The sequence below is a fragment of the Paramormyrops kingsleyae genome, chromosome 12, assembly GCF_048594095.1.
Source record: "Paramormyrops kingsleyae isolate MSU_618 chromosome 12, PKINGS_0.4, whole genome shotgun sequence".
Taxonomy (NCBI): Eukaryota; Metazoa; Chordata; class Actinopteri; order Osteoglossiformes; family Mormyridae; genus Paramormyrops; species Paramormyrops kingsleyae.
In genome coordinates this window covers 19,063,613-19,089,454 of record NC_132808.1, presented here as the reverse complement: position 1 = coordinate 19,089,454, position 25,842 = coordinate 19,063,613, and the positions used below count along the sequence as shown (strand labels likewise).

Below are 25,842 nucleotides of genomic sequence, written 5' to 3'. Positions count from 1 at the left end.
AGACGGTGGCGATGACCACCTCATAGCCTGAGATTTCCGTGGGCCGGAAAGCAGAGTCGTGTACTTTAATCACACCAGATACGGGAAACGCGGCAGACGGTTCGGTGACAGGCAATAGCCTCTCCGTTGCAAAAGAACGGCTTCTGGATTGCGTGAGACGTTGCCTTGTTCCCTCTGCTAGCTACGCCATGTCCAGTTTTATATCTCACAGTATCTGGGGCGGCTTCAGAAGACCGTTGTTTCTCCACAGCTGCACACCGCAAGGATCTATTTCTCTCTAAAGGCTCAACTATGTATCTGTTTTTTTTTTTTTTTATTAATTTACATATTGAGCTGCCGTTTATTGTCAAATGGAGAACGTAACACTTTATTTGTTTCAAACTCCTCCTGCTCTGTAATTAGAACTTCTAACTAAGTCTTAGAAAATCAGATTAGACACACTTAAGTCCACAGAATATGTTTTTTGATTAACTGGAGTCCAGACATAAAATGCTATAGATACTGCATATTTTCTATATATTGTATACAGTATATTTAAATTAATAATCCAATTATTCTCCTTCAAAAATAAGCACCCTTAAAAATAAGAAGATATATACAAACACAAAATGATCACTCTGTTTGAAACGGCACTTTAGATGGTTATGAGTGCTTAGTGCTATATTTAACATAAGTGCAGTAATTCGTTCTGTTCAGTGATTTGCTGTAGTCGAGGATGTAATTACTGATGACCTTTGATCCTCTGATCTATTGAAATTCAAAAATGTGCTTTGTTATTACCAGCTGCTCCCGCCACGCGGTGATCCGGCACCACGAAAATGCACTAACCGCAAAATATCTTTAGCATGCAGCCACGGAAAAGGCCAGAAATGGCAGAGATTCCAGGACGCACCAATCTCGGGAAAGCCCAGGCGTGGAAAAGGTCATGGTTAAAGGTGTGGTCGCACTCGCGTGAAAAAAATATTCGGCTCCTGTTCAGTTCCATTCTAGACACTTTGACGCGACAAGGAGAAAATTCGCTTCCGGTACTTTAAATGAACTTTGACCTGGGAATTTCTCATGCTAAACCAATCCGGTGCGGCATGGGTGGAGCTGACCCCAAAGTTTCACAGATATACAATGGAGGAGGATATTTATTTTATGTGCATTTGCCTTGTTAAGACAGGGACGTTTTTTAATAATAAAAAACTGTGGGAGAAGAATGCATTTGCGCTACTACGACAAGAAATTATCAGCACGTGCAGTTAATGTGTACCTGCATACCAGCTATATCAAACCCTGTTTATAACACATTGCTAGGTATCATGATCCTCATGTTTCTTGCCATACGGTATTTTCAAAAGCAACACTATTAGCTGAAAGAAAATATCACGTTTTACCCAAACTACCACGATAAACCCGTATTATTCAGTCACTCCCACTTTCTCTTTACTCTGCGAAGACACTGGATTTTTGTTTTCCGTTTTTTTTGCGCTAGCCTGACCGTACCTTAAGAGAGCGGACAAGGCATTTTTTGGGAAAGATCAGAATAAATGAGAAGCAAAAAGCAGCAGGAAGAGCCCAAGAATAAATGCAGTACTGAGAGTAACCACTGGGTGGGCAATGACAGGACTTGGGAGTGGCTTTGTGGTATCAGGTGGGCGTGGCCTTGCTCACAGCCTATCAGTGCAATCCATGATGCGAGAAACATCAAAGGTCCAAACTCCTTCCAGCAACAATCAAATGAGATCTTACACAAGTTAAACACAGATTAACCTCTTTGCAGCCACTCTAGGCCTGAATTTATAACTGGACACAAGCCACCTGATGCCTCTCAGACCACTGCCATGGGATTCTGTGTGCACTGCAGGTATCCTTACCAGTCCCAGAGCTGTTAGATCTTCCTGAAAATGCAGAACCAAGCTCTCTATTTAGTACCTGGGGGAAGGTTGTTTACCCAGGAATGACACGTTTTGTTTCGGCGTGCTCTCGATTGGAGGAGCCGCTGGGTGTGTCACTTCGCCGGGGAGATTGCAATGGCTTGCTTCCACCGATATATAATTACATTTCCTTCTCTTTTCCCATTTCAGAAAATTAATTGTGTTTCTCTAGCTGCAGTATCTTGTAATTCTCCATTCAGCATTGCCCAGTCCATAATTTTAATAGAATGGGTATTATAGTTGATGAGGCATTAAAGTGCACAAGGGAAATGGACATCTATGGTGAAAATGAGAAATTAATTTCTTCATATTTTATTTTGCCTCGTCCACCTCGCCAGTCCTTACTGCCATGTCACTGCAGACCCCAGAGACCGATGGCAAGACTTTTGTCTAAGCATTTTTAAATCCATCCATCCATTTTCTGAAACCACTCAATCCCAACTGGGGTGGCAGGGGGGACCAGAGCCCATCCCGGGAACAATTGGCACAGGCGGGAACCATCCCTGGGCAGTCGCCAACACACCGCAGGGCACACACAACTACAGGGCCAATTGAGACTCACCAATCAACCTATCCTGGGGATCTGAATATGTTATTTATAAACAAAGAGCTGATGTTTAAACATGCCAGAAATACCTAAATCCAATGCATTCTGCCAACCATCCATATTCTACACCAGGGGTGTCAAACTCCAGTCCTGGGGGGCCGGAGCCCTGTGTAGCTTAGTTCTTTCCCTGTTCCATCACAAATGATTCAGCTGAAAAGCTGTGTGATAATTACCATAAGGAGGTGCAAGGAGTTGAATCAAGTGTGTTAAATGAGGGCAAACCCAAAAATGTGTAGAACTTCGGCCCCCAGGACTGGAGTTTTTTGACATCCCTGTTCTAGACCATTAAATAAACGTTTTGGCAATACTATAACTCGCTGTACGACTTCAAGCCATAATGCATTTGCCTGTTGTCCAAAAAAAACTGCTTTCTTTTAGAGTTTCGAAAAAATATAGATACTGTGCAAAAACAGTCAGATGGTGCTTGTTGTAGCAGTTAGGGTTCTTGTGCAATGAAAAAGTGCATTAAAATGATTTCAGACCTTTGTGTGAGGTGCAAAGCTATGCAAAAATCCTCAATTACCAAACAACTTTTGTCCAGAAGTCCTGGAATGATTTTTGAAGGTTGTCCCATGACTGTACACCTTTCTATAAGATTAATAAGTGGTTTACAGGTACCCCTTTGATATTTTATTAGCTATTTCTATTACTCGAGTATTTTTGCATCCATCGCAACCAGCACAAAATTGCCGCTAGTCCATGAGGTACCATCATATAATTCTCAAATTAATTCTGACAGGTGAAATACCTCCTAGTTATACCCCTGGTTAAATATCCCTCACTCACATGTGAATATACTGGTGAGACTGACTTAATTGGCATACTGCAAATTTGCTGGCAATTAAATCTTCAGGACATCTATTGTTAGCCTACAGCTGTTCCTCTCATAAAGGCTGCTATTGGAATGATTATTTTCTCTCGACTAAATTGGCATTTTAACAAAGATGACAGTTGATTGATCATTTAGATGCCCGAAATACCAGAAGGATAACTTCTAGCAGAAGGATAACTACCCAAAAAAGCCTGTAATAACTGCCTCACTTTTACGTCGTCTGTTTTCCTTTTCAGAGCAGAGACAACATGCAGTTACTCCTCCTCACATAAGGGGGTGATGTTCCATTACCCGCTGCTTCCAGTTCACAGCCCCCGGGGCAGGGGGGGTGATGGAAGGTTAACACTAGGCTCCCTGTGCTCATAGGTGCTCTTCCCCATTTCCTCTCCTACCTCTTGTACAGAAGGATGGCGATGACGATGCAGATGATGAAGACGACGGCCAGCACCGGGCCCACCACCCAGATGAGTCCCTCCTCTTCGTCGATGATGGGCTGCGGGTCATTGTCGGCGGACACCACGGGGTCCGAATAGGGGCTGGTGGCATACATAGTCTGGGGAGGGGGAGATAGGTCAGGTCATGTCACATAAAGGGGGGCTTTACTGTCACAGTAAACTGCATATGGTGGCATGAAATAACATTCCCTGGGACCTGAAGCACATAGACAGAGAGGACAGGTGCAGAAAATAACCCAAGGTATGAAAACATTAGCACACAACGTAGATATAATATCGGAATGTTTCCAATTAAAGCTATGATTGAGGTAAGTGAATTGAACATAAATAGTAAGAATGAGTGAATGAATGAAGGAACAAAATAAACAAATATCAAAGCGATAAAAAATGTTAAAGATGGATGCGTGACCTATGGATGACTTTAAAACAGGGGTGGCCAGTCTTAGCCACAAAGGGCCGGTGCGTATGCAGATTTTTGGGATAACCTGTAGGTCAGCTGTTCAAACCCAGGTGTGAGGACTCTTCAGCCAATCGGTCCTCTAATTAGTAATCTAATTAGGGAGCTGCAGCGAAAACCCGCACACACAGCGGCCCTTTCTGGATAAGTTTACCCTCCCCTGCCTTAGAAAAACCACAGATTTTTCTTTTTATAAAATTGAATTTTCCTTTGTGGAGAATGAAAAAATGGTCCCCCTAACAGGAAAAAAAAACCCTGGTCTGGATTTCTTTCTGAACCTGAACTTTCTACCTCTGCCACTATATAATCTAAACATAAACACCCCCCCCCCCCCCCCCCCCCACCAACACATACAAACACACAAATCGAGACAAACATGCAAACAGAGAACTTGCATGCCCCCTACCACACAAAGTGAAGGTTTGGATGTGAACTCCTGACTCTGGAAGTGAAGAGCACCCACCCCTGACCCCCCCCCCCCAACCTGATATAGTGAAATCATGCCTGATTAATGCACACCACCATTCTGCTTTCAGAGCCACAGAGTTAAACAGTCATGCTGTCAGCACAGTGTGGGCTGACCTCTTCCTCCAACATGGCTGTGTCTGCATCTGTATACCCCACCTGACCCGATCAAAGAACCCGCTGCCTCGATGGGACCGGAAGACAATGTCACTCACATGGTCAGACATCTCGAGGACGGCCAGGACGAAGAAAATGTATTCCTGTCCACTCTGGAGCGGCTTGTTTTCAAAGTCGCCGTACATCTTGGCATCTCCCAGGGTGAACTCGGAGGGAAGCTCTTTGAAGTAGGCGGCGATGTAAGCTTTGGGCTCCAGCTCCCTCCTGAAGCGAAGGCTTCGGCTCGTTCTGTTAATCTCTTTGAGCAGCTGAGTGAAGGCACAGCATCGCGGCGGTCAGTGAGGCACGACGGGGGAGGGGGTTCACACATGCCACACCTGCTCTTAACTCGGACGCCCTGCCGTATAAGAGCTGTGCGTCACTTTGGCATCCTCAGTAAATGATCAGGATCCATGCACTCTCCAGCAACAAAGAAGGGAACTTATTTGAGGCAGTAAATTAATAGTGGCAAAGTATTTTTCAAAGCATTGAATCCTTTGTTCTTTTAAAAACATCCATCCATCCATCCATCCATCCATTCATCTTCTAGCCACTGTGCTGGATCTGCAATCTGCAGGATCACAAAAAGTCCAGAGCCTATTGCAGGAGGCATAAGGCGCCTTGGATGGGACGTCGGTCGCACAGCTCCCCCGGACATGTGGATTTAGAGACACCAATCTGTCTAATTTTATGCCTTTGGAATGTGAGAGGAAGCTGAAGTGTCCAAAGGAAATGCAAGCATGCATACCCCCACAGAGAGCCGGGGGTGGGACCTGAAACCCCCACCCTGGAGCTGTGAAGCAGCAGTGCTAACCACAGAGACACAATCATACCCGTCTAGAAAACATTACAACACATTAGTATGACATCAACAACACAATTCCCAACACAACTAGCTAGGACATCTAAGATTGATGCACCCATATGTAGATTCACTTACTTTACTGGAAGTCAGAAGCTGTGAACACACATGATTTAGCCCAGATACATTAACCGGTGCCAATAATGGCAAGGTGTAGAGCAATTACTCAAGCGCCAACAGATCAAAGACAAAATTTGATTCCACTGCCCATATGTGTAAATGTACGCATCGGTACTGTCATAAATTATATGAGCTGGGGTTAGCGATGCAGAAAAGCTGTGCTATTATGGAGAATGCTTACAGCTTGAGAAACACCGAACGGCTCTGCCCTCCTGCACAGAACCACCACCCCCCCCCCCCTCCAGTCCCACCATGTGTTACACTCTCCAGTTATCAGGAATGTCAGCTATCTCATCTTTGTGCTTTTTTTTTTTACCCCTGAGTATACTTGGCAAGTGTGACACTGCCGCGACTGTAATTTTAATCAATTTCGCCCTGCTGCTGCCGTCTGACCCTCCATTGCACTTAAAAGGGCAAAAAAGGTCTGAACTTTCCTCTGCGGTCGGCTGATATTGCCATAATCATGGTGAAACACATAAAACATCTTCCCCGCTACTGCACATACACACTGAGGGATATTTGTGGTTCGTTTCTCCCATTTTCTTGAAAGTGAGATGAGATAAACTTAGTTCCTGGTTGTATTTATACAGCAAACTAAGCAAAAAATGGATCCAGGTCAAGATGAGCTTCTACTTTAACCTTAACTGGCCGTTCACCGCCCTAAAACATCATCACGGAGCCTTACTACTCTCAGAAAACTGAAACAGCCTAAGATATCGAATGGCTGAGTTTCACGAATACCTGCCAGATGCAAGTGGGTCATTATAAAGCTAGATGGATTCCTCTACACACATACTAGCATTGTCATCGCAGAAGGGGAAGGACAGCCAGAGGTGGAAAGTCCAGGTCCAGAAAGTACAACTCCAGACCAAGGTTTTGTTTCAACCAACCAGTTGAGTAATCTGTGACTGTGACTCTATATACTCATACTCTATATACTGGTTGGTTGAAACAAAATCTTGGTCTGGATTTGCACTTTCTGGACCTGGACTTTCCAGGGTTAGGAAAGGTCACAGCTCTCAGCTGTGTAGAACTGCACGGAACCCTGGCAGAGGTATTCACGGCTTGTGTGAAAGAAAACAAGTGTGGATGTTAGTAAGAATGCACATATGTCATAAATAATTTAACGTCCGACTCAGAGTGTCTCCGGGTCCACAGTGAACCTGACCTCTAGTCTGCCTGGAACCTAGCCTGGTAGTGCACTTCATCCATATATATCTTGCTGGATAATCGCTTTTTTTACGCAAGGCAGGTCACACAAGAGTACTACTGACTGCTGGGAATTAATACTCTTTCTGCTAGCCAGAGGCAGTCTGCAGACTCCTTAACAGGCTGCAGGAAGTAATACTGCAGTGGCCAGCCAAGACATGCTTGACTTCTCTGCGACAACTGGCAAAATACAGCACGGCTTCCACTGGGAAGAATGGTGTGAAATGGTTCATGGCAGTCCGAAGGCAGCCTTGGTATTCATCTCAGGGTGGTAGATGATACAGTCTAAAGACTAGTAATTACACAATAATACGGCACTGTTTTGTCCAAAGGATCTTCTCAACAAAGCGGATATATCTACCATTCGACTTGCAGGATCTTGCTAACATCCCTGCGAATATCACCCGTGCTACTGGTGTGTGTTGTTATTACAGGAACATGAGGGCATTACAAGTCAGGCTGAACAAAGAACACCTTTCAGAGACAGATATTAATAATTCAAGCGACGTCCCTAACAAAACCATTACACAGATTAACGCTTCATGGGTTGTCCTTTATTAAAATTCTCCTCCCCGCGTCGACGGTGGATTAACTGGCCTCTAAGTCTGCCGCGGCAGTGACCATAGACTCTGCGTGAAATGTGCTGGGTAGGGACAGACAGCTGGATGCTAGTGCACCCGGTGAAAAGGTGTGGTGCCGCTGGAGAACATCTCAGGAGCTGATGCATCTCCTGGGAGATCCTCAACTCTATGAAGTACCTCGTGGTGCAGGAATTTTAAGTGTTGTGTGGGAGACTGTATAACTGAAGGTGCAGCTCCCCCGGCCATTAACACGCTCATTCCACAAGGCTGATCCGGGGGTTACTTCCTTTAGCTCTGAATTCACCCTCTGCCCCCCCATGCATGGTGCGGACACAAAGAGCCGGCGGCCTGGGTACCTCATCCAGATTCATGTCGTCGGGGCTGTCCCAGGGCTTGAGGAACTTCCCAGTGCGCTGCTTCTTCAGGGGTACCATCACGATGTAGTATCCCCTACGGACCAGATGGGGGCACATGCAGAAACACCAGCTCAGTGCTGTGCCAGGCACAGAACCGTGTTTCTAAACCTTCTAGACCAGATTTTCTCAGCCCGGTCCGCGGGAAGATCCCCCGAAACAGTTCATGTTTTTGCTCCCTCCCAGCTCTCAGCCAGTCAAGGGCAGAGAATGTCTGCCGCAGGTGTGTTGGGAGCTGGGAGGGACCAAAAACGTGGACAGTCTGGGGGGGCCCTGAGGACTGGGTTCAGAGAAACATTGTCCTAGATCAGAGGTGTCAAACTCCAGTCCTGGAGGGCCAGATCCATGCACAGGTTTTGGTTTACCTTCATTTAACACACCTGATTCAGCTCCTTGTGCTAATTACCACACAGCTCATAAGCTAAATCATTTGTGGTGGAACAGGGAAAGAACTAAGCTACACAGGGCTGCGGCCCTACAGGGCTGGACTTTGACATCCCTGTCCTAGATTAACTGGCAAAAAAAATATTTTGCTATTACCAGTGCTTTTCATCTCCGATTTTTGCCCGGAGACCGCAGGCATTGTAAAACAGCTAAATAACAAATATGACTACTTAGTGAGCAAGGAAATTCTTGCCGATTTTTATTTCATTACAATGGTTTCTTCCCCTTCGGGTTTGGATATGACTAAAGCGTGATCAGCAGACTTGAGAGGCCTGTCACACCTCGCCACGGCCACCCAGGATAATTAGGCATCTCTAAGTGAGATGAAACGGAAGGCATTTCTGAGTGTTGAGCCACATTAAGATAATGACCCCAGCTGCCTTCGGACCCCTGGCTGAGTGCTGTGCAGGTGGTTGGGTCTCGGAGTCAATACTGCAAGGTAATGTGAAGCTAATTAGACCGGCCCCTGGCGGGGGCCGCGAACATGCCACTCCGGGGCGGCTGCGGGGATCAAACCAGAATCTGTTTTGAAGCAGTGGCTCGCACTCAAAGACCATCTTCGGTCAACGTTTGCCGGCCGTGGGCGACTGTAACGACCCATTACGCTGTGTGTATGGTGGATTTCTTCAGTGGGAAACCGGGGTCGGTTGGAAAGTCTTGCAAAGCAAACTCAAGAATGCAAGCAGGTGGAGAGATTATCAGAAAATGTAGAAATTGCGCACAGTAGTATGTACATCAATTTCCTGTATGTATCTAATCAGCATCAGTATGTGTTACCTGTGAAAAAATGTCAACTTTTCACAGGTAACACATAGTCATGCTGATTATTCCACTGTAGATACATACAGGAAATTGATGTACAATTCAGCAGAATCAGACAAGGGCCCAAGGGCGAAATCACTCTGCCAGTGATGGGATTTGAGCCAATGACCTTCTGATCAAAGTAATAGACAGTAGGTAGCACTGTTGCTACAGTACATGCATTCAATGCCGGGGTTTGATTCTTGCCTCTGCTCAGTGTATGGAGTCTGTATCCTCTCCTTCGGAAACCCAACGTCATTATGAAAATTACAGAAAATCGTTTGAGAACTGACTTGTATCCTCTTGCGCGTCTGTATGATGTCCGTGGGCCCCGCCCCACCCCCCTCACCTGACTTTCTCGGTGGTCTGCACCGATGGTAGCTCCACCGTCACCATGCCGTCCGAGTTGGTCTTGCTGACCAGGTAGGGCTTGGTGCGCAGCACGTCCGGCGCCGTCATGGTGGACACGCGGTGCTGCAGCCCGCCGGCACTGTTCCCGCGGTTCGTCAGCAGGAAGGAGTACTGTGTCTCGGGCTGCAGGTTGGTGATGAGCTTCTGGGTCAGCTTGCCGTCCACCTCCACGCTCTGCCCGTTGTCATACAGGATCTGCGGACACGTCAAGACGGCTTCATCAACATTAGCTTTACCCGCTTAGCACGCATGGCTACGCTTACACATTTATTTTTTTATCTACAAGTGTCTTCCTGGATCATCATACAACAATAAAAGTTGCATCGAATCATTGTTATACATTCGCTCCAAATGCTTCGCAGAAAACTGTATCAGCATATACACCGCATCTCTTACGTTACAAATAAAATCTGAAAGCATTAAATTACAAAATATAAGGTGTTTTTCCCCTAGAGCATATCGCCATCTAATATAGATAATTTTGTCATGTCACACCCAATTAATGGAACGCATGTTGAGATCTCCATACTTTTAAATATAATTTGCATGTGCTCAACACGGATTATACACGGCATACAGATTCTGTCACTGCCGAATTCCTCTCCTAACCGTTGAATTAAAATGTGTAGGCGACCAGACGATATTTAACACACTAATAATATTTGGTCTACATGTCATGCAATAATGAGACAATGTAGCTAAAACATTGAACATCAGATGTAATAATATTTCTCCATGATCCTGTACGTTACTGTAGTTATATTTAGTTGTCGGATGATGGATGGATCGAATAATCATACAGAATCATACAGAATTAGACGCCTACTTGGCCATGGAAACACGCTTACGGTGAAGGGCTGGGCGGGATTGTAGCTTTCCGGAATCTCCCATGTTAGCAGTACCGACGTCTTCATGGCAGCTTTCACGTGAAAATTTTTTGCAAACACTGCTAAAAAAAGGCAACGCAGATGATTTAGATACATCACAGAAACCCCCGCGAAAACGCCGCGTCCGTGCAGCCCCTGCCTTCTGGAAAGCACGAGGGAAGCTTACGTACCTGGCCATCAGAAGCTTAAGGTACTGTCACTTTAAGAGGCTGCGTCCCACCGTTTACCTTACCTGTTTCCAGGCAGCGACCCTCTTTACTCACCTCGCGTTTACACCCTGTGGCCAGATTGGGGCGATGGCTACATAAATACTGTACCTTATTAACTGTGACTGCAGCTACATACACACAAAGATGAAAGCCCCACCTCCAAACCTAGGTGATTCGCTGAGATCGCTTGGAGGGAGGAGCTCCTACCTAGATCCAGAGGCTGTGTCCTGAACTGGACACTGGGGCTATAGGGACCGGGGCCCTTGCTGGTGAACGCGCACATTTTGATATCGTATGTGGTATCGGCCTTCAGGCCATCCAAGGTGATGGTGGACTCTGGGGCGGTGATGAAGAGCTCTGTGGGGCTCCTGGGGCTGTTGATGTCTTTGTACTGCAGGGCGTACTTGATGATGTTGCCATTTCGCTCGCTGAGCTCCAGTGGCACCCAGCTAACCTGGATGGTGGTGGCTGTGGTGCTTTCAGTCCTGATGCCCCGAGGGTACCCGTTGGGCAGGTCCTCCGGTGTGGAGATCTCCTTCACCGTCTCTTCGCCGAAGCCAACTTTGTTGCGGGCAGACAGGCGGAAGGTGTAAGACGCGCCTTTGTGGATCTCCCTGGTAGTGTAGTGGTTCTCCCTCTCGGGGAACTCGATGACCGTGAGCGGCTCGACGTCCTTGCGGCCGAAGCGCAGCCGGTAGCCCTGCAGGGGGCCATGCGTCAGCGTCGGTGGGTGCCACTGGAGGAGGGCCGTGCCCATGTTGGTTGGGCTCACCATGAGCTTCGGCTTCTCTGGAACTGGAAGGGAAGAGGTCGCAACATTCCAGGGGAAACTCCACAAATAGCCATTAACGCAGAGCCTCAGCGCATACGTGACTTATGCTTGATTCCATTTTAGCGGAGCCTCTTAAGGAAACAAGCATCAAGAAAACAAACTAGTCAAAGCACGAGAAGATCTGAACTATTTAGCCGAGCACAGGAGCCTTTCAGTTTGAAAGTAGTTTGTAAAACCTGAAGTAGCTCATAGAGTCCTCCCTGACATGGATTAGGTGGTCACTCTAAACACAACAAATGGCCTTCCTGGAGACCCGTTATCTTATAGCTCCTCTCGCGTGACCTGACTTGGAATGAGGCACCAGATATAATATTTATATGTATTATAAAATATGGATAGTCATATAAATTATCATATACAATTTAGGTGTTTAAAGACAAAAGGAAAATAATACCATTCCACCTGATTTACACACAAATACCTCCTTCATGAGGTATTCAATCCAGGCACGCAGTCCAGTCAAGCTGGTAGGCAGGCAGAATTATAATGGCTCTCCTAAGCAGGCAAGCAATTAGGAGTTTTCACATCTAATGGCTCTGGGGCAAAGGTCTGCTTTGTGTTGCAGTACATGCAATTTCACGCGTTTACAAATCGCCGCGCTGCATTTCTGGTGATCGGAAACATATGCCACAGCTCAGTACGACAGTGAATAACGGGTAATGAGTTTACCAGCGCCGGTCGTGGACACCAACTTCGGCTTGCTGCGTGCGCCGTCTCCTTTCGTGGTGTACGCCGCCACGGCAACAGAGTATGTTGTTTCAGCCTGTAGGTCCGTAAGGACCATCTCCTGCAGACAGAACCGCAAACAGAGGTTCTTCACTGAACCATGTCGAGAGAAGAATGGAGAACTTTCCCACCCAGACCCCCGTCTCGCCACGTGAACTGGAGGGAAAATGAAATCTTTCAATAACAGATGTAGAAAAGCAATCCCATGTCAAAAAAAATGAGCATCTGAGAATATATTGGGTGCTTTCATAAGACTGGTACTATTTCCCGCTGCAGGCTTTTGCATACTTAAAAGACAGGAATGGTGTTAGATCACAGAGGAGTTAGAGAAAAATCCCTCAAAAGTGAGTAATTGGCAGAATTATTTTTAAAAACCGCTTATAGGGCTCATTGCATCAGCCAATGAGATCAGAGGGGACAGTGGCTGGCCACATGACCTCACTTCAAACAAGCGACTCGAGCGTAATGTCAACTGGCTTAACAGTGAGGCCATTCATTCCAATCCAAAGGCTACAACATCCAACCCAACACCGACTTACATTTTATGTCACGGTGTCACACTGAAATGTTTTTAAATAATTATAGTGCCGTAGCCTTGGATGTGTAATCGCTACAGTAACGTGCCGAATCCACGCATTTAATAGCAATAAAAATGCTTTTAAACTACTGGGATGTCTTTTCTTTAATGTATTATTGAAAAGGAAGCTAATATGTTAGTCAACCGTTAATTAACCAAAGTATCAGAATTGATGACTGAAAAGTCCAAAACAAGCAAGCGGAAGTATGAATGAAGCAGAAGCCCCTCCCCCAGCAGCCCTGACCAGGACATGGGGGTAGAAGACAGATCGAGGGATACATGGGTAAAATAAAATATAAGCCACTATAAAGGAAGCAAAACATTTTAACTTATACTTGAGAAGATTCACCATGCATAGTTATACAGTGCAGTCGAACAGCTATTACAGTCGTCCGGAAGTACGAGGTTTATTTACTCACATGTTCAACTGGATCATCATACTCCCACTGATTACGATGAAGACGTGGACAGAAAGGAGAGAAAACAGGTCTAAGGAAAGTCAAACTACACAGTTTGAAAATAAAGGGCGGGGGGCCGTTTGGCTGTGACGTACAGACACACAAAACAGCTCTACATGCGGGTTTAGCCGAGTGCGACCAAACCTACAAGATTGATATATTGGACAAAGTGGGATGGAGTATTTGCAAACTTTAGGACATATCTCAACAGCAGATTCTTTTTAAAAGAGTAATTTAAAATTGTAAGTCTCATTTTGCAATGTGGCTAGGTCAGAATCTATATCTTACTAGTTATTTCAACAGGTTTTAATACTCATGAGTCATTATAACTCAATTTATTCTTAGGTTTCCACATTTATCAGGCTGTGTCAACAACTGAGTAGAGAAGCAGGAAGTGCTAAAAATCAAGGAAATTAAAAATATTTGTATCTTAGCTAGTACAACAATTAATGGGTTCCTGGCATTCTTTGAATGATGGTAGATAAGGGAAATCAAGACGATCAAAGAGCAGAGGGAGGCAGCTGATTACAATTCAATTCAATTCAATTCAATTCATTTTTATATAGCACCTTTCACAAAAGATTACCTGAGCGTCGTCGATCAGGATGTCCTTGATGAGCGGCTGTCCAATGGGTTCTGCGTTTAACATCTTGACGTAATGGACTTGGTAGCCTCGGATCTGGCCGTGTTGCCTGTTGGGCACCGGCGAACGCCAGACCACTTTAATGGACGAGGAGTTGACGGCCTCCACCTCGACTTTGCGAGGGGGACCACTGGGAACTGGAAGAACACCATGGGATAAAACAAAAGGTCAAGATCACAGTGACCACCTCCTCCAGGCCAACTCCGGAGAGTCGAGTTTGGAAAAGAAAAACGGAAAAAAGGATTCAAAGGGCAGTATCACAAGTATTGAACGACATCAATATTTCAATGATGGCAAGGAGAAAAAAAAACCCCGATAAGCATCTGACCTAACGTTCTGAAAGACATTAAAAAATGGAAGTTGTGGATTCAAAATATGGAATATAAAATGTAACTGTTAAAAAACAAAAAAAATTAAAAACAAGAAAGAGCCAAAATAGATGCTTCAGTGGCTGAAGCATCCAGAAAGAATTTGGCCATGAACTGTTTGAAAAAATAAAATAAAAAAAAATTGAAAAGAAAAAAATGTTAGCCGTGGCCCAAAAACAGCTAGCTTTCCGTGTATGTCCCACTGTCTGACAGGGCCTTGCCTGAGTTCATAAAAATAAAAGAAATATTCCGTGATTCACATTTTTTTGTTTTAAAAAATTGATATTCAACAATGACAGTTGGGAGCGATGAGAGGAAAAAGGCCAATAGCGTCTCAACGCCAAAAAAAAAAAAAAGAAAAAAAAATCTTTAAAACATCACATTTTTACTTGTTAGGAATCAGATACGGGGGGGAAAAAGCTTTAAAACGTCGCCAAAGAGTCAAAATCAAATATAAAAAAAAAAGCTCAAAAGGAGGAGGGGTCCAGGTTAGTAATCTGGGCTCAAAAGGAGCGAAAAAAAACAGCATCACAAGTTGGGAGAAGTTAAAAGCGGGAAAAAGTAGGGGGGGTTTGGACAGGCGCAGGCAAGGAGGTGTTAGAGGCTGAAGCTCCAGGGGCCACAACAGGTAACAGTCAGTAGCAGCAGCTGGCGGGACGTACCATCCTCGTCGGTGCGGGTGAGCTGCGGTAAACTTTCAGGGCCTGGGCCGACGTCCGTGTGGGCACTCACGGTCACGCGGTACTCAGTCCATTTTTCCAAGTTCTCCAAGAGATACTGAGAGCTTTCGGGAGGCACGTCCGAGATTTGGCGGGTGGATGTGTCCTCTCCTTCCACGGCGGCGTACTTGATGGAGTACTTGGTTATAATTCCGTTCTGTAACGCCACTGGTGGCGGTCTCCAACTTACCAGGATGCTGGTGGAACTGGGGCTAGAGCATTTAACATCTTGGGGAGGTGCTGAGGGCACTGATTGGAGGGTATTGCAGCGGGGGGCGGGATTTTCGTTGAAATGATTTCATTCGTTTGGTTTGTTTTGTTCGTTTCGTAGAGAGGTTTCGGAGGCAGGTTGAAGTGACACAGGGTTTTTGGATGATGATAAAAACAAATAAAGAAAAAAGAACATAAAATGAAAATGAAATATAAGGACAAAAATGCTTGCAAACAAATGGAACGTAAAATCAATAAGGTTTATCGTTATGAGGTGACAAAATAAAAGAAAGATTTTCCTGGAAATGTGGTTCAACTGAAAAAAAAAACAACAAGCACAACGCAGTAATGGAATGCAAAGGGATGTGGTAAAATGACACCTTTACAACATACAACCTACCTTTGTTGTTTAAACTGCAATATATGCATCTGCTAAAACCCTATGTTTAATTTTATAGACACAAACGCTTTCCATTCTCAGTGCCTAAATACATGAGCAGTTTTGCTTCAATCACTTTGTTTATTTTATTCTATTTAAAAGACACAAAGTATACAATAATGTAAAATTCCAGAAGTGTAACTCGCATACTTTCTTTTCCCTGAACATTTACAAGCAATTACCATCAATCCAAAAAATAAAGGTTGATGTGTCATATTTATCAAAGTGTAAAATGTTGTTTTGCTCACCAACCTTTCCGAAGCCTGTTGGTTTGAGGTAAAAGCCTGATCACAGTGCACAACAATAAGTATTTGAAAAACACAGGACTAATTTTTCAAAGGTTTCTTCACATACTGACATGCAAAATGCTCTCTGGATTACCTTTTTTTCACATTGCTTGGGACTGGTTTCATACCTACCTCTCGTCTATATAATTCTTTTCTCAGACCTCAGGTTTATAAAGTGTAAGCAGAGCCATTCCCCCATACGGTTAATGCCGCATTTGAAAGTTGTCCTTGAGCGTATGACCGAATCAAGTTTGCATGCTTGAATTTTTCATTAGCAAAAACAATTGGTTTTTTAATGGAATAAATCTGAGGTCGGCATCAAGACCAAACTCCGACACTGCTCTGTCTTGAATGATGCTTGTGTTTGAGCTTTCTGGCTTGAACAAAGACCATCTCCTTTACATGATGTCGAGGAAAAAGACCCTTGATAATACTGTGGGGAGAGGCTCAATGACCCCTACAGAATCTATTTATGTTTTCTAATGTTCTTCGAAAACTCAATCACAGCATTCAAATGAATATAGGAACAGCCCTTGAATGTCAACAGACAAGTTGTCCCATATTGTGTGAACACACTTTTCTGTTCAAATGAGATGCGACTGAATAACTTTAGAAGTTCAAATGAATAATTCAAGCTTTTTTTCTTGAGCTTATTGGGTTGCATTATCAAACCTTAAACTTCAAAGGTGCAGCGTAAGAACTATTCCTGTAAACTGCATAACCTTGTCCGTTGACTTCAAAGGTAGACCACTGGAAGCCCTGTCCACGCAATCCTTTCACACTGCAGGGATGCGTGCTCAGGTCAGGTTTATGCATACTACTGTTGTGCATAAAGATTATGCAAAATAGCAGATCTGGCCTATCGAATAGTTCCGTTTTCAAAGTGGACATTCTTCTTGTAACCATACTTTGGAACTTCTGTAAGAACAAATATCCAAATGTTTGCTGATCACAGAAATGGATCGTTCAGGACCAGAAAGTAAAAATCCAGATCAAAATTTTGTTTCAACCAACCACCTGTACTCTTGACTTAACTGGTTGGATGAAACAAAATCTTAGTCTAGAGTTTTACTTTCTGGACCTGAACGATCCACCTCTGGCTTATCAGAATATGAGAACCATGTGGTGAATGTTGCTAAAAAAAAAATCTGAAAACGGAACATTCTTTTTCTTTTGTGATTGGAGGTAAAAACAGAACACACAACACAAAGGGAAGGAAGGAGACCTACGTGTTTGGGGAGTCTCGGCAGAGATCTCATTGGTGTATGCGCCTATGCCTAGCTTACTGCGAGCAGCAAGCAGGAAGGTGTACGTGGAGAAAGGCTTCAGGTCCTTAAGCAGATAGGTGATGGTGGGCTCAAAGCTGATGCGTTTCTGAAAGTTAAAAACGGGTCGCAGATCAGTCATCGATTACATCGTGCCTGTATGGCACTTTCCAGAACCTTCCGCACTAACAGATCACCCATTGTTTGAAGCACTCAAGCAGCTGACTTTGTCCAACAGCTGGGAAAATTAAATGATATGAGTAACTGAAATATGGGTAGTTACCTCCTCTTTATCATCTCCTTTCTTGTAAATAAGTTCATATCCAATAATTTGATTGTCTTGACCATTCTGTGTTGGCGGTATCCATGACAACAGGATACTAGTTTCGGATTTGGCTTCCGCTTTGAAGTCAGTAGGCTGAGATGGAACTGGAAACAGAGTTTAAAACATAGAAATTCATAAAACATCAGATTAAATCACACCATCAATGACCAATGACCTTTTACAAAATCAGCAACAACAATAATCATCATCATCATCATCCCACCATCAAGCCAAACAATAACAGACATTCTTTAAAGGAATTCACAAACCAAACATTTACATTCAAAACTTTTAATTCATCCGGTGACCCTGGCCAGGATAAGTGATTAGAAAATAAATGGATGGATAAATTTTTAATTCAAATGAATCCATTCACTTGCAGGCATGAAAGCTCAAAGCTGATTGGTGGCTCGGTAATCTCCATAGAGGCTGCTGTTCAAGGTCTTAAAGACAGATGGTACGGTTATCTGTTGCGCAATATAAAAACGTGTTCTATCAAAAGAAAGACAGTGGCAGCTGAGGAGGTCCCCTGGCTCTCACTGTTATATCAGTGTCTTTACATTCGTCCCATTTGTATTGATGGAAGATGCAGGGAAACCACAACGGATTGTAAATCGTACAATGATGGCTCTAAGTGCAAACGTACTTTAAAAGCACTCTCATTCTAAATATGCGAAGGGTAAACAAACAGGAAAAAGAAGATGTGCGGAGATGTGATAAACAATCTTAGTTGAACAGCTAATGGACAGAAACACTACCTAACTGCTGAGGCATCAAGAGAGAAAAGGACTTAGCTGTATACTCTGTTACAATGCATGAAGCCCTTTTCTTGGATAGGTAATTGCGTTTATGGCCATTACAGAATTATTGCGATGACAAAGGATAACATAAATGACAAACAATATAGCCACCAAAAAATACCGACATTGTGGAAACTCAACATACCCATGACATAATCTCAGTCCAACAACAATGTTGTTGTTGTTGTTGTTGAATAACTGACTTGTCAACCAAGCTGTGAAAAGCTGGAGTTGATCACTATGTGTTTGACAGATTTGCATCCTTTTTGTTAACATTTTGTATGAATTCCATGTCTATAAGAATCTATGAACACATTCATAACAAATGATAATGCATTCATAAAGCATTGTAAACATGACTATAAATGTTTATAAATAGGTATAACACACAGCATCATCATGTTTATTATGCATAATGAATGCTTTATGAAGCCCTCATTATTACTGCAACATAGATACCTTCATAATGCAATACAAACCATCCTTAATTCAAATACCAACCATTGTAAAGCATTATGAAGGTATGTATAGTGCATTATAGATGAAAGCTTCATTGCAGCTTATGAATTATTATAATCAACTCTATAATGCCTTATTGATAGAAGATGCTGTAATGCTTTATTAATTCTTATAAAGACTATTGTGATGCATAGGTACTCAACTCAATGATTATTTAAACTTGCATCACCTGCTTAAACCCTTCCAATCTAGATTCAGAAACACAGCACTGAAACTGCTTTGCTTAAGGTAACCGATGACACTTAAGACCGCAGACTCTGGGACGGCCACTATTCCAGCTCTCCTTGACTTAAGTGCAGCATTTGATAAAGTTAACTGTAATATTTTACAGTCCCAACTTTCAGGTATTGGTATCTCAGGTGCTGTTCTTGCTTGGTTCATATCGTACCTCAGTGATCGTCAGTATTACGTCCTCATTAGGGAACATAAATCTGAAACTGCTTCACTAATACAAGGTGTCCCTCAAGGGTCAGTTCTAGGTCCAATTCTCTTCAACATCTGCACGCTCCCATTAGGTGCAATTATATGTCAGTCTGGTCTCAGCTTCCACTGCTATGCTGAGGACACACAGCTGCATATAAGCATTGATCGAACTGCATCTTCATCGCCAGTCTTACTGACTGATTATCTTTGTGAAATCAAACATTTTGTGTTTGATTTGTTTATGACTTAATCTGATAAAACAGAAATCATATTGGTTGTTACTAAACCTGTTCTCTCTACCCTTCGTGGGCTAAAAATTGATCTTGATGGGATCCTGGTGGAACATTCAGCATCAGCCCATAATTTGGGTTTCATCATCGATCAGCTTCTTACCTTCCAACCACACATCAGCTCAATAGTACAGACAGCAATTTTTCATCTCCGTATCATTGCTCATCTGAACTCTTTACTCAGTATGAAAGATACTGAAACATTAAGTCATGCTCTCATTTCTACACGTCTGGACTATTGTCATGCATTATTTTATGGTCTCCCTACTAAATATATCAATACATTATGGTATGTTCAGAAATCTGCTGCTCGTTTACTAATACACCAAAAAGTCTGCTCAGATCACTCCTGTCCTCTATGCCAGTTTCTTCAAGAATCAAATATAAAATGTTACTCATCACCTATAAAGCCCTGCATGGTTTAGCCCCTAACTATCTGTCTGAGCTTCTGCTTCCTTACACTCCAGCCCACGTACTACGATCATTGGATGCTAACTTACTTACTCTACCTAAGCGCAGGTTATCAACTATGGGGGGCAGAGATTTTAGTGTAATAGCCCCTAAAATTTGGAATGCTCTTCCTCTCAGTCTTCATGAGGAAAAATCTATTATCCATTTCAAGCTCCTGTTAAAAAACACCTCTTCGAAGGATATTATTTGTCTTCTTGTATTTGTACTGTCTTGTTAAATGTGTTTTTTGTTGAATTGTAAATTGTCCTTGAGTGTATGAAAGGTGCTATATAAATAAAACATTATTATAATTATTATTATGATGATGAAGGTTTCAATAAAACATTATAGGCAACATCTTAATGTGCTTCCGAAGTTGTTCCTCTATGATTGGTTCAAACATGCACCCATATTTGCTCAATCACGCTGATTCATATGGACAGATGGGTCACAGTCCTATCAAGCAGCAAGTATACTCACCCCCGGTTTTAGCCACAATCTGCAGGTCTGGAGATAAAGGTCCATCTCCTACAGAGGTAAAGGCCAGCACCCTGATGTAGTACGTCTTGTTGGGGGTAAGCCCCTGGACGGTGAGGAAGTTTGCTCCGCGCACCATCTGCTTCTCCCAGTAGTTGACGTGCAGAGTAGGCTCTGTGGTATAGTAGACCCGGTACCCCATTATCTGTCCATTGGCCTCCTCCGGCTCGTCCCAGTGGATGATGGCCGTGGTGCTGCTCAGCATTCGGCCTCGAACCTGCCTGGGTGCCGTGCTGGGCGCCTGCTCCGCCGTCCGGGCCTCGATTGGCTCGCTAGGCGGGCCACGCCCGATATTGTTCACCGCCACCACGCGGAACTCATAGTCCGAGTAGGGGCTGAGGCCTCCCACGCTGTAGCGGGTGGTGGCCACACCGTCGATCTCCTTGTACGTGTCCTCGGACAGCTTGGAGCGGTGCTGGATGATGTAGTAGGACACAGGCTCGGGGTTTCCGGAATCCCACGTCAAGGTAATGCTGGTGGCCGTCCGCTCTGTCACCACGGGCATTCCCGGGGGCTTCGGCAAGGCTGGGGAAGGAGTGGCAACAAACAGGCTTGTTAGGGAGAGTAAGTAGAGCTGGTGGAGAGAGTGGCCAGAAAGACCACCCCCTTTCTACAGCCTGCATGGTAACACAAGGATTAGAATTCATGTGCTATGCACATTTGTTTCCCAAGAGAAGTTAGCTGAAGGACACAGATCACGGCTGCCACACGTCCATCAACTGTACCCCTCATTCCAGAAAACAGCACTACAAATGATACAGGTCAAGTGATGACCTTGAAAGGTGCCATGGTCAAAGTCATTTTCTTGTACCAATTCTTTGTTGCTTAGCCCAAATAACATACAATAACTCATTGTTTTAATATGCAAAGCGACGGCATGCAAAACTCGAGACCCCGGAGGCTATTTGTTTTCCTCAAGTGGCACCTCCAGAGGGAAACTGTGGGAAGCTGCACTACAGCTTTGCTCGTGCTGCGTCTGTTTTTTCTTTGCTGTGTCTGTGAGTAAAGCCACGAGTCTGGTTCACGGCAACTTGTATCAGCAAGATCCCCTAATTCAATCGTTAAATTTAATGTACTCTGATGTCGTGTCCATATCTAGCCGTGGAAAAAATGAAGAGACCACGGAATACTTTTTTGTTTTACTCATTTCTCAATTTATGGGTGTGCGTCTGACAATAATATATATATATTTTTTTGCAAACTCCTACCACGTTCTTTTCCTGCTGCTCAGTGTATCTTTCTGCCAGCTGGATATAAAAATGCAGATTTGTGTAAAAAAATGGAGTGGTCTCTTAATTTTTTCCATGGCTGTATATCAACATAAACAGCCCTACTTTGCATGGTTATGGTATACGCTGTATAAATTAATACCTATATCTTACGTCCTATGTTATTATTTATTGTTGTTACACGTTATATGGTTTCCAGATACCCAAAACAGGAATTGTCTTAAGAAGCGGCGGGCTGGAACCTTTGACGGTGATCTGAGCCACAGCCTCAATGACTCCCAGGGTAGACATGGCCACGCAGGTGTAGTTAGCGGACTGACGGACGTCTGTCAGCTCCAGAACGTTGCGTCCGATCGGCATGTCGTCCTCCGGGGTCAGGTCCTCAGCGCCCAGCATCCATTTGACATAGGGCATAGGGGAACCCACGGCCACACAGGTGATGTTCACGCTGCCTCCTGGCATGATCTCATTGTCTGTCGGAGGGATGGAGAACCTCGGGGGAACTCGCCGAACTGGAAGAGAGCACAGCCAGGGGTAACAACGCACACCAAGATGGGGGTAGAGGTCTGCTCTACCAAGGAGAAGAAAAGATCAAATCATTGAGCAGTTGTACTTTTTTCAGATTATTTCTCACTTAATATATTTGAACAAATATCTATATCTTTGAATACACTTAGGTGGATGGATCGTAATAACAGCTGGACACACATGTTGACTTTCACCCTAACAGGGCTTGACAGTGGGCTGTGTACAGACCAACAATACACAAACACCATGCACAAAGGTATACCAAGAGTACAGATATCGAGAGTAGCACGGGAGCAGGTACTGGAGGATCGACAGCATGCTTGAGTTGTGTGTGGGGACCAACTTCGATGCTGCGTACTTCCAGTTGATGTGAAGTAATGTGCAAGGTCCACATTGTCACATCACACACACAGTAGTCCCTGGCGGGACATGTCCAGCTACGGCGTATGGATAACTTGTGATTCGATTGCCAAAAAACTCAATCAAAAAGTGGATGCAGCCTCAAAAAGACGTACCTTACACTGACACTCAAATAAAGGGTTAAACCAACTGAAAGAGACGATACGGGTAACGCAATCGAGGAACTGGAGACAGTTTATGCACACGGAGAGTAAAACGGGACCAGACCGGCTCGGGTCTGGAGCGTGGGCCTTCATCATGCACGCAAGCACATGGCTGGCTTTGGAAGGCAACCATGCTGAGGATTGGAGGGAGAAAGACTGGGGAGGGACCCAACAGATAGTAACACAAGAAGGACAATGAAACCAAAATAACAGATGGCACAAAGTGGGAGTTAGCCGACTGTCGCGAGCACCAAGTCGTAAGACAGCGGTGGAGCAGAGCGGGGGATGTGGTGGGGAGGGTAGGCGAGGTTAGAAGCCGCAGAAGCGGGAGGGGCGGGGGGGGGGGGGGGGCAGTTGGTAGCAAAAGACAAAACACAACCGAAGACACGACAGAAAGCGTCCGTTCAGCGTGGACAGACAGACACGGCACTCAGAGGTGGCTGATGATGGTACCAGTGAGTCCCTTGAGAATCGGGGGAATTTAAAAGACTTTACAGATGTGTTACTGCTTGTAGGGATCAAAATGTATATCTTAGTTATGCACAGTGTATCGCATGTAAACGTTTAAGAGTTTAAAACCCTTTCAGCATCTACTGAATGTAAATGAGAACAGCTCAGCAGTGTGTACAGTACACCGCAAAGGTCATGCAGCATATAAACAGGACCTCTGACATCTATCTCCTTTTAAAAGGAAGCATATATCTCAAATATGGGGAGAACAACATAAATATTCACCTCATCTAATCCACTTATTCTGCTTGTACGTCTGAGGTACGAGTTAAAATATTTTAAATAAAAAATTAAAATGTAATGTATGAATCACTAAATAAAATCTGATAACGTGTACTCAGATTTTTTCAAAGATAGTATTATGGTCTTTCGTTAATAAACCATTATTAATAGCTTTTTCTTGTCTAATAATCAGTAAAAAATATGTGGTCTCTTTACAGAGCACTGACTCTAAAAATATAAGCGGGATGAATGACGGTTTATAAATACATCCATTGGCAAAATGAGTAATAATAATAATAACAAAATGAATGAAACGTGGAAAATGAGAGTTTCCTTGGATCACGTGACATATGACCAGGCGCTAGCAGACTGTGGGATTGCAGGGGGCGCTGCATGCTTGCACTCAGAGGCCTGGCGAAGCATCCCTTTACCCTCCCGTTGCTATAGCAACATGAGTAACCAAGCAAGAACACTGAGAAGCTGACAACACGCAAAGGGGCGGGGCAGGGTGGGTGGGGGTAGGGGCGGGCGGGGGAGATTGGCAGAGGAAGGTTTAAACGGCTCGAGCATAAACAGGTCGACATGCAGCCGAAATGCGCATTCTCTCCTGACATGCACACGACCAGGGCATTCTCAACGGAGGGCAGGACAGCGACCGGACCAAAGAAGAGGACTATCAATAACAAAAACAAAGACACCGAAACGAAACAGGCACGTGATGCAGCTACATTCATTTCATTTGTATTCTCTGGCTAATTGTGTCTTTAGAATTTGTCTCTTTTCTCGTAGCTGCTTCTGCTGTTGTGGCTGTTCTTTTTTTCAGTAAGGTTAAAAAGTAAAAACACACCAACCTTCTCGCAGCTCTGGGGAAGTAGGGGATTGATGCAGAACACAATGAAATGAGGAAAGGAGAAAAACAAAGGAAACACAGAGAGTAAAAAGGCCATATCAAGGCGTTAAACAGCTGCTTGAAACATCTCTGCTAGTTCTCTTCGAAGCCCTCCAGTCACCTGACAGAAAGCTGCATCTCCCATTAATTTCTGGCAGAATCAAATATCTGATAAACGATCTTAAATTTTAAACATTACAGGGCAGAAAATAAATCATATCTATTAACCTCATGGAAAATGTGTAGGCAATAATCTATAAGGTATTACATCGTCCCAAATCAACAGCTGCAGGGGAAGTGACAGAGCATATTAAAATCTTCTAGCTATGGTTCATTCTTAATTTTTAATAAGAAACCCAGTTCTACCTAAATAATGCTAAAAGAATAATTAATGGATGAAGGAGTTTGGTATTAAAAGGTAAGAACAAACCACAGGGTTAGAATATGCGGCTGTCCTTACATCATTCCCTCGACAAGGCACACCACAGATTCTCTGACTGGGACAATGTCATATCTTATAGGGTCGTTATGTTCAGGCTTAACACTCATAATTTTCATAGCTCCTGCTATCAGGAACTAGAAGTTTATCATTTCATACTTAAATTATATTACTACCATTTCATGCTAAAATTACATTACTAATTTTCAGTAATAGCCTGTGACTTTTTAAAGACTCGGTGGAGTTCCTCATGTCTTTAGCATGGAGATAAAGATTAAGATATTTGAATAATAATAATAATAATAACAACAACAATAATAATAATACAATGTAAATAATTATCTTTTGCATACTAATTAGCTACTGTGCTAACTGCAATATATTTTCAATGACATCAAGTTTGAATATCTGCCTGTAGCCTATTTTGAAGAATTTTGGGCCTTTAAGGAACGTTCTTTAACAAAGATACTGAAGGAAGACGCTGTTCTAAAGCTCCGCAGAAAAAGAGGAACAGGCATCGAGAGAGCAGTGAAAATGTGTTTCGTTGCGAGGTGAGCAGGGGTCTGGCGACCGGGGTGGTCCACCAAGCCCTCGCTAATCCAGTTGGAAGAGGCAATTAGTCACACACCAAGCAACTGGGTCATTCCAGTTAGGAAAGGCATCAGGAAAACCGGGCCAAAAATCAAAAGCAAACAGGAACTCAAACAGAAAACACAAATCTGAATCAAAGTAAGAAGGCAGTAAGTGAGAACACGCCATACTTACG

The 25,842-nt window shown here is 43.8% G+C and overlaps 1 protein-coding gene across 27 annotated transcripts in view; it reads right to left on the bottom strand.

Moving 5' to 3' along the window:
• LOC111842609 (protein tyrosine phosphatase receptor type D) overlaps positions 1 to 25,842 on the bottom strand; it is a 363,307-nt gene that overhangs the window by 34,620 nt on the left and 302,845 nt on the right. For 9 of the 27 annotated variants that reach the window (XM_072697609.1, XM_072697614.1, XM_072697617.1 and 6 more), the window contains 15 exons: positions 24,600 to 24,611; positions 22,168 to 22,437; positions 20,640 to 21,221; positions 17,636 to 17,781; positions 17,317 to 17,461; positions 15,095 to 15,400; positions 14,008 to 14,201; positions 13,383 to 13,409; positions 12,330 to 12,447; positions 11,036 to 11,623; positions 10,581 to 10,681; positions 9,671 to 9,927; positions 8,020 to 8,113; positions 4,951 to 5,160; positions 3,751 to 3,911 (listed from right to left, as the gene is read on the bottom strand). In XM_072697609.1, coding sequence (XP_072553710.1) covers positions 3,751 to 3,911; positions 4,951 to 5,160; positions 8,020 to 8,113; positions 9,671 to 9,927; positions 10,581 to 10,681; positions 11,036 to 11,623; positions 12,330 to 12,447; positions 13,383 to 13,409; positions 14,008 to 14,201; positions 15,095 to 15,400; positions 17,317 to 17,461; positions 17,636 to 17,781; positions 20,640 to 21,221; positions 22,168 to 22,437; positions 24,600 to 24,611 — 3,211 coding nt within the window. The remainder of the gene's footprint in view (positions 1 to 3,750; positions 3,912 to 4,950; positions 5,161 to 8,019; positions 8,114 to 9,670; positions 9,928 to 10,580; positions 10,682 to 11,035; positions 11,624 to 12,329; positions 12,448 to 13,382; positions 13,410 to 14,007; positions 14,202 to 15,094; positions 15,401 to 17,316; positions 17,462 to 17,635; positions 17,782 to 20,639; positions 21,222 to 22,167; positions 22,438 to 24,599; positions 24,612 to 25,842) is intronic. The other 18 variants (XM_072697619.1, XM_023809403.2, XM_072697620.1 and 15 more) reach the window with 7 other exon arrangements.